The sequence below is a fragment of the Limulus polyphemus genome, unplaced genomic scaffold (genome assembly GCF_000517525.1).
Source record: "Limulus polyphemus unplaced genomic scaffold, Limulus_polyphemus-2.1.2 Scaffold6176, whole genome shotgun sequence".
NCBI lineage: Eukaryota > Metazoa > Arthropoda > Merostomata > Xiphosura > Limulidae > Limulus > Limulus polyphemus.
Genome location: NW_013671786.1, coordinates 19,514 through 29,281, shown reverse-complemented (window position 1 = coordinate 29,281; position 9,768 = coordinate 19,514). Strand labels below are relative to the sequence as shown.

The 9,768-nt window shown below is 31.9% G+C and overlaps 1 protein-coding gene and 1 long non-coding RNA gene across 3 annotated transcripts in view; one reads left to right on the top strand and one right to left on the bottom strand.

The window, feature by feature from the left end:
* LOC111089419 overlaps window positions 1–2,003 on the top strand; it is a 3,503-nt gene extending 1,500 nt beyond the window's left edge. The window contains exons 1-2 of one of the 2 annotated variants that reach the window (XR_002613712.1): window positions 1,210–1,412; window positions 1,650–2,003. This is a non-coding gene — a long non-coding RNA (uncharacterized LOC111089419). Of the gene's footprint in view, window positions 1–1,209; window positions 1,413–1,649 lie in introns of those variants that run through there. The other variant, XR_002613713.1, reaches the window with a different exon arrangement.
* A 4,121-nt stretch (window positions 2,004–6,124) lies between these two features.
* Window positions 6,125–9,768, bottom strand: part of LOC111089418 (mesoderm induction early response protein 1-like) — a 17,717-nt gene continuing 14,073 nt past the window's right edge. Inside the window, exon 3 of the mRNA XM_022401879.1 lies at window positions 6,125–7,790. Coding sequence (XP_022257587.1) covers window positions 7,361–7,790 — 430 coding nt within the window. The 3' untranslated portion in view covers window positions 6,125–7,360. The remainder of the gene's footprint in view (window positions 7,791–9,768) is intronic.

The following is a 9,768-nucleotide window of genomic DNA, read 5'->3' as shown; positions in this document are numbered from 1 at the left end:
ATTTAGGTATGTACATATCTATGTTTTGTTTGATGTAATTATTTACTTTATTGTAAAAATGTTCGCTCATTTAGTGTAAATATAAGCCACAAGTTATTCAAAAAAACCCGCTCAAATTTGACGAACATTTTTGCGCACACCTATGCAAAATGTCACGTGAGCTATCGATCTAACATTTTTATTAAAGCTTCACCTAAAAGTAAAAGTGGACCATTTTTAGATTTTTGTCATTCGGATTAAAGACGGCTGACTTATAGCAGAAAAACTATAGGGTGAAAAGACTTGCAGACACATAAGTATTGGTTAGGCCAAGCAAACTAGATTAGCAATTTCTAGCTCAAGTTTTCAAAATAATCATAAGGGTGGATGGTTGTTATTAATTATTCATTGTCAACTTTTCAGCACAAATTTACTAAATTTTATGAAATTATCCTAACTAAAGATTGTTTGGTGTCACGCGATAATAGCTTAAGCAATTGGCATAAATAATGATGCTTGATACAGCTGTACTGATTGCATGGGAGTGATGACAAGAAACTGTTAATCTATATTCTATGGTGTTGCTATAAAGGAAGCTATTAACACTGTTTTAAAGAATCTGATTGGTTCTGTGGAGTAAAAGTCTGTTACGAATAATATGGTTGCGACCCTAAAGCTAATACAGGTTACTATCGAGTGTCACTTTCTTATTTGTGTGTGTGTGTTGACAAAAAGTCATGATATCTAATCAAAAATACCTCAGGTGTGAATAAAAAGGTGCGGCCAAAAAAAAAAAAAGATTCAGCGTGCGACTCAAAGGAATGAAATCAAAATTGGCGGCCAAACTGGTAGCTACACTTATAGCATTGATAAGAATTTTACGGCAAATATTCATTCATTAAGTAGCCAGGCCGTCTTTTTTTTTTTAATTTGTTGTTGTTCAGTTTGGGGCATAATGGTAGGTAAAACAAAATACGCGGCCTAACTAAATAATGAATGAATATTTGCTGTAAAATTATTATCAGTGCTATGCTGTAACAGCTTGGCCATCAATTTTGATTTCATTTCTTTAAGTCTCATACTCAATCCTTTATTGGCCGCACCTTTTTTTTCACACTTAAGGTGTTTTTTTATTAGATTCTATAAGTTATTATAAATTAGAAGGTAAAAACGCATATTTTATATTTTTAGCATATTTTTGATGGCGGGAACTTTGTTGAATTTTGCGTAAAGCTACTCGAGAGCTATTATGAGAAACTACAAGAAAAGCAGCTAGTGAACACCATCCACCGCCAATTCTTATATCAACGAAAAGTGGAATTAATCGATAAATTATAACGCCTTCACAGCTAAAGGACGAGCGTGCTCGGTGACTGGGTTCGAGCTCACGACACATAGATTAGGAGTCGACTGCCCTAACCACAAGGACAACGGTTAGAGATAATCCCGAATTAGAAGAAAAAAATGACTTACAACTTACAATGCAAGTGTATTACGTGTGATAGTTGTTTTACTGTAGTTTTTGCGTTTTATACAACACCTTTATATTGTATTATTATGACGATATCGTTCTATGTTATCTAAGGCAAAATAGCATTAATACAGTGTAGCTGAACTATACCAAAGTCACATATACTTTATAGGTTTAATGTTCCCTTTCTATTTTTCAGAAAGTAGTCACTTTTAAACGCTGTACAATTAAGGATCGTGTGACTAGTTCACTCTACGTCGTACAGGTTTTATGTGCAAACCGACTTCCCCAGTTCAGTAAAAACAGCGAGGAATAAATTTGAGAGATGACATTTTGTAAAGAACCGCATCTTGAACGGAACCAATGCGATTATTACAATCGATGGCTACACAAAGACTGAAGATTGTGCCGGGATTTTGAATCCTTACTCAAAGAAGTACACGAGCATTTTAATTATGTGGCTATAAAAATTGTGCATACATTATAAGATCTTCAAAGAATTGTAGTCATGTTTCAAAAATAAATAAAAAAATCATTTCGTTTCTCTTCAGAAGCAAATTTCACGCTATTTCATTAATGGTTCGATGGAGTAGATGTAAAAGATTTGTTTGTTTGTTTGAATTTAAGCACAAAGCTACACAATGGGCTATCTGTGCACTGCCCACCACGGGTATCGAAACCCGGTTTCTAGCGTATTAAGTCCGCAGACATACCGCTGTGCCACTGGGGGGGGGGATATAAAAGAAGATAGGTTGGAAACACCTACATTCAAATACAAAAAAAAAAAGAAGAAAACGAATACAAACAAAAGAAATAAAAAACTAATAAACCCATTATACAAGACAAAACCATAGTACAAAAACAAGAAATAAAATAAAACGAACTCTAATAAAAACGGGGAATGAAAAGAGAAAATAAATACATTTCTTCCAGTCAGTTACAAAAATGTCAAAAAAAAAAGTCCTTAGCAAAAGAAAAAGATAGGGACCGGGAAGATAAGACCAGATTTTAGAATTACCCATTTGGGTGGAGCTTTTCTCAGATGTTAATATCTGAATTCCATCTTCTTGTAACTTCATTTAGTTAGTTTGTAGTTAAGCACAATGCGCTATCTTTACTTTACCCACCACAAGTATCGAAACCCGGTTTTTAGCGTTATGAACATACAGACTTATCTCTGTGCCAATGACGGGGACTTGCTTAGAGTACATATTTAGTCAAATATATTCAGGTATTTTCTTTTAAATTTTCGACAGATGTTCTGCATTATCGTTACCAAAATGCCGAATGGCCCTAAACATGTACTAATCCTCTTGTTCGTATAAAAATTGCATACGCCAACGGCTAGAAACTCGTCACTTGCCTATGAAATGCCAAGCTATATCATGGGATGAACAGATACTTGTACAAATTGGTGTAAGTTAGGTGTCTCTCTTTGTAAATGTTATTTGGAATAGTCGGCGACATATGCAGCACTGAGTTATAGTATATAGTAATTCTAACGCATTTTTGTCTGAATGTGGACGGTAAAACAGAATTATCTTTTTCTTGACCAATGCAGGCATTCAAAAGGAAGCTTCACTTCAGCAGCCAAACAGCCGACTAATAGGTGAAATGCTTAACAAAGTATATTATTTTCAGTGTGAATAATAATAATCTGTTCCTTTGCCTGTCATTCTTTGTGTTACTATCCGTATTCTGTTACTTTAAAAAAACATTATACAAAATACGTCAAATAAAACTATCTTCTGAAATAATATATATCTTACTTCAATTTTTTGTATGAATAAAGCACTTGCACTTTCGTAAGGTAGAAAGAATGCAGCTATATAAGAAAGATCATTTGTTAAAGCTGGTGATAACATGAGAGGTCTTGAATAACTTGGTTTCAGTGAAATCAGAAACCATAAATACTGATATCAAAACGTTTTTTATTCAGCAACAAGTGACCTTGTATATATATATTTATTTATACAGGAGATGTTTCAAACAGAATATCTACATGCAAATCGTGGGCTACTGTTACGAATCGGACATAAAATTTTATGAACACAAAGAACTGTTAACGGAATATAAAACATAATTTAATACTGCATTAATTTAGGGTAATGAATAAAACCAACAGATAAATAATTGTGTCACTTTGGAAATTCTGTTGTATTCCTTTACAGGTAAAACAAAACTCATTAGACACCATTTTCTAATCCACACAAACACGCACACACACATATATATATATATGCAGCTACCTTGCATATAAAAAAAAATAAATATGTATATAAAAGCTGACTTCAAATAATTCAGTCAGAAGATAACATTACATCAATGGAGAAAAAAAAACGACTTATTCCAGTATTTTATTAATATGGCTTGTTTTATTTCAAAAGTTTAACACATTCAAGATATAAAAACTCAAAGCCTCTACAGCTGTACTTAACTAATACCACTTGTTAAGATACGCATCATAGGCTTTCCAACATTCGTACTTAACGAATACCAACTTAGACACATGAACGAGGCAGTTGTATTTCTTTGAATTACGTTCATAGATAATATAAACTGTGTACTCACGATAATTAAAAATAGGTATTTCTGATGCTTTTAATCTTCTCTCTCATCCCTGTTAAATATTAGTGTGTATATTGATGACAATACAATTATGAATCAGCCTTGGCACCAATTACATATGGCTCTTTAAAAAAGGGTTCAAATTTTGCCTTGTACTACAAATTAGTAAAAGTTTACAAACAAAGGATGACGCTTTCAAAAAATATTTGTAGCTCAGGAGTGGGATGAAACATGATAAAAGCTGATTAATGGAGCAGAACAGGGTTTTACATAAGTATATTTTTAATTGTAATGAGTTGTTGTAAAGCCACTAATAAAAGACTTGCCTAAGGACAATGATAATGATTGTGGTCTAGTAATTTTACATTTACTGCAGAAAAAAATAAAAACACTCATAAATATTAAGCTTCACATTATCCGCCATGTAGAATTTTCCTTACATTTCTGATATTTACTTTTTTTTTTCAAACTAAAATACTGACAGCAGGAATATCCATGTTCATTCCTGATGTAAATTTATGGCAAAACGTTTATCTTTTACAAAATGTAGCGAGATGAATTATACAATTATCAAAGCTCCCCTGAACACACAACTTTTCACAACCACAATTCATACATATGTATATGCATGAATTTTTAACTCTACGAACTTTTCACCACACCAAAACTTACACTAAAATACCACTAACATTATAAACATAAATCAATGTAATATTTTTATTTCAAATTGTATGTTTTTGTTTTAAGATACTTTACTTTGAAAATGTAACCAAGTTTTGCATGCTTTCAAACGTCATATAACAACAAACAGCTGATTTCACTAATAAAGAATTTTGGTACCATAATATGAAAGTAAAAGCAGTACATTAGAAAATTTATTTCAATTATACAAAAATATTAGTTTTGATGCAATAAAGGTTGGGAGGCACACATGCACTGGTAAATACATAACCATCAAAATCTACTGAACAAATACTTCAATATATATAAAGCATAATACCTTTTCACATTCAAGAAACTTCCTATTTTTTCATAACTACTCCACTCAAACGATACACTTCTCTGTTTCATACAAAGACGTTGTGTTAAGCAACACACCACATAATAGAGTAATACAATTATATATATGTGTGGGTGTACATATGTATATACTTCTCCAAGAATTCGTTCATAATACTTACATGATCAAGATCATCAGTAAAAATTAAGCTTATAAATTACAATAACTGATAAGGTATTATATGTTTCTTATGATGTCAACCAAGAAAGTAATTACAACACCTAATCCATAAGTGAACTTTCTGATTACTGTAAATAGTTATTTTTACATTTCATTATTATGCAGATTTACAAACAGCTAAAAATATTTTCTAAGATCCAACACTTTAATTTAAGAATGTACATCCCTGAATGGTTAAGACAGAGACAAAAATAATGGAATCTGTTGAATATACTTTGTTCTTCTTTCATATGCATTTTACAAGGTATAGACAAGAATTAATAATCAACACAGTGATGTAATGAAATCTATAAATAGTGTGGAACTGGAAACGACCAAATATCCCTCATTGTTAATTTTTATGTCGGCAGAAATAATACACAAAACATGCGTTAGTTGAGCTGTTGATAAAAATTAACTTTTGGTACGATGTACTTACAACATGGGAAAATGTCTTGATACAAACATTGGGCTCTTCATACTTATATTCTAGCATGGTACAACCTATTCTGATTGTTAGCATTTATGTCTTTTTTTTAACCATTGTCAAAATTTCAATTTGATGGTATAAAATAAAATGTTTAATTAAAAAAACAGTAATTACATTACTAGCTTTTGGTGATTTTCTGACATTGTGTTCTTGACAATTCTTTATATCACTCTCAATTTTAGTAGTCTGATAAAAATTACAGGTTTGGTTTATTTCGAATTTCACGAAAAGCTACACGAGGACTATCTGCGCTAACCGTCCCTAATTTAGCAGTGAAAGACTAGAGGGAAGGCAGCTAGTCATCACCACCTACCACCAACTCTTTGGCTACTCTTTTACCAACGAATAGTGGGATTGACCGTAACATTATAACTCCCCCATGGCTGAAAAGGCGAGCATGTTTGGTGGGATGGGGATTCAAACCCGCAACCCTCAGATTGCGAGTCAAGAGCTCTAACCACCTGGCCATGCATAAATTACAGGAACTTTACTCGTTTAATTTATGTCGTCAAGATTACTTGGTATAATAAGAGTTCAGCAAGTCAACCTGGCCATGTTTAAAGCAAAATAACATATTATAATGAAAAACATATCAATCTGTAATGAAGCATAGTAACTTTTACAAAAAAGGTACTTTAGAAGTGTGTAAGAAAGAATCTAATGAAAAGTATGAACAGGACAACATCTGAGATTGTAGTAGTATGCAGAATTAAAAGCCAGGAGACACTGAAAGGTGAATCATCGATTCACGGCTAATACAGAAGTCTTTTTTATAATTTATATAATTAATTATAATGATATTAAGATTTACAAGAAAGTATTTAATTGTTGTTTCCTTCAGGTTGTATATAACCAATTCCATTTAATAAAGATATAAACAGAACATTGGAAAAAAAAAGAATTTTTTCAAAGTTTACAAATCTTTTTTTTTTTTGTAAAATATTTTATTTTGTATCTGTGTAAAAGGCCTTTATGCCTTAATTGTGATTACAATAATTCAACAACAATCAATACTTATTCTGAGTTGAACAAAATACAAGTAGATCCAGTGTAAGCCGAGGTTTACTATAAGTAATACATTCACTGGAGAGTTGCTTAATCTTACTGAGCATGAAATAATATACTTAAACAAGACAGATTTATATCACACCAATTTTGCTTGGTAAGCCCAACCTTGATTTGAGAAAAACTTTCAAACAAGACATGGATGCTGAACTAGGATAAATATGTATATAGAAACTTAAGATCTTTGTAAATATAACTCCATTTTCTCTTTATAGCAGTTAAATATTTTTAGAAAAAGATTTAGACTCTGTATTCATACAGTTGACAAGTATTAAAACACTTCACAATTTAATGGATGGTACAAGTATAAAAACACCATGATATAAGGACCCTTAAACTACTCTATGGTTAAAATACGCATTTAGTTTCTTCTTAAAATCCAACCATAGTTTCACCAAATAAAATAACTCACAACCCAAAATGTTAAGTCTTCCTATATATGACCTGAGACCTTGTGTTCGAACAAGAACCTTACCTTTTTTGCAAACACACACACAGTGACATGCTAAAACTTTGGTGAAAAGTTATGAATTGTATAATTTATTGATATACAACAGGTGACACGATGTCATGAGCTATGAACTGCTGGACTTTCGGTGTAATGCTTTATTGAATAAATATTCCTGAAATCAGCAGGTTGGGATGTAATGACATCCATACCAGTTGAAGTGACTGGTTGTTTTCCTGTGGTGGATCCGTCAAGTGGTCTAATGTGTACAGGAGGTACTTTCCCATTATTCATGTGAGTCAATGACCTATCCTCTCCACTAGTTCTTTCTAAACTTTTTGTACCTTCATGATAACATGCATTTTTACCTCCTTCTGCTCTTGCATATGAGAAATTTTGCTTTTCAGGAATTGTTTCATTGGTAGTAGCTGGACTAGGAACCTGTCGCCTTGATTCCCCAGACATAAGTCGCTGGAAAAAAGGGCTGGAAGACTGGTCCCTTTGGGTGGGAGAGTTCTCTTGTTCATCTAGGAAACGGTCCATGTAGTCCCTAACCAGCCAAGAGAAAAACTACATTTAAACTGCCTAGGCAACATTTAAGACAACAGGACAACTAAAACAATGAAATAATTTTATCACTATTCTAGATAAAATTATCAGTTTCATCTTGTAGAAAAACATGTATTATATTTTAATCTTTTCTCTCACTGCTTGATTAAAAAAAAGAACCTGTATGTTAATTAAAAGAAATCTTGTACCAATTTGTAAAACAAAGCAGTTTGAAGACGGTTTAATAAATGCAGTCACAATAAAAGGTGATTATAAAGAAAGTCTCGTACTTAATCCTTTTCAACCAAGAAAATACTTAGCTAAATTGCATGAAACTTGAACAAATTTTCTGTATAGTGTCTAGTTTCTACATGAGCAAATCTCCAAAATTTGATTTGGTAATTTTAGGTGTGTAATGATCAAATATTATTGTGAAACACTGTTTGAAAAAAACTACAATAAAAAACATTAAAAAATACTTCTTTTTTTTAATCTCAGACTTTCTTCTTTTATTTCAATTGATAAAAAATTTCATTCTGCACATCTAACATGTTTTAACTTGCTTGATATTAATGAATGTACATTATCTTGTCAACTTCTGGCTTTCAATTATACAAGAACTGCTTTAGTAGCATAGAGTTAGTTATTGGTGAATAACGATCTCATCTTTCAATAATTTTTGGTCAAGATCAACTTATATTTAAGAATTATTTGTTATTAAGCACAAAGCTCAACAATGGGCTATATTTGCTGTGCTCATCACAAATATGAAAATCCACTTTTTAATATTACGAGTCTTCACTTAATGCTGTGGGGCATTTAAAAATTATAGTTCATTTAAAAATAAATAAAAAATTGAAGTTCTGATATTCATATGTGTTTTTTGAATACAACAGCCATAAGAATATTTTCAATAAAATGCTTTGTTTTAGAGCACAGCCATATTGGGCTATCTGCTGTGTCCACCACAGGGAATCAAACCTCAGATTTTACCATTGTAAGTCCACAAACTGTGGGTTTGCGACTGCAGGCTTTAATATTTCCATATCTTAAAGTGATGTTAATAAGCCCTGGTTCTTCATTATAAATCCCATCTAGTTGGTCATATAACACAGTTGAAATTGTTTTGGTTTCTAAAGTTAACATCATTTAAGGCTTTAAATAAACAATCACATATACAACTTCAATTGATATTTATATTTTCTGCCTGTTGTTAGTTATTAATAATGTCCAATAATAACACTAGAAAATATAGAATTTATTACGTATGCCTAACTATTCAGGGCAAAGTTTTCTTCATTACCCATTTAAGCCGTCTCCAGCCATTATTAGTCTCAAAGTGGGTTCCTCGTCATCGAATTATTCAGGGATATATTTAAAATATAAAGCTATGTGAAGATCACACAGGTCATGATTTTTTTTTGACGGTCCTTGGTTCAAGCTCATAATGGTTGGGGGCTGTCTTAAAAGCCCTCAAAAGCCATAGAGGTTTTATGTTCATTCTATACTTTTGGCTTCCCCAAAGTCAGCCATTTAAAAGGAGAGTTCCGTCTAGTGTAAATATTGAAGCAAACAAGGCAATCTCAGATTGACCCTACTAGTACTAGTATTTTGTCTCTGGTCAAAGTAACTCACTCCAACATTTTTATCACCACAGATCTGAACACATTAGATGGATAATTTTACAGTACAAATGGCAGTCAATTCTTATTTATGAAAAATAATTTGTTCTAACAGCAGGAAGTTGTTGAAATGTAAGATTAACAGAAGAGAAGATTGCACACACTGAAACAAAATGTACATTATATTTATGGCCTCTTAGTTTGAATTGTTGTGCTTAAAAATATTATTAACAGTTAATTAATGTTTGGAAATAATATTACCAAAGCTAAAGTAAATACCATATTTTTCGATGTATAAGACACACTTTTTTACCCTAAAATTTGATGTCAAAATCTGCTTGCATCCTATACACTGAA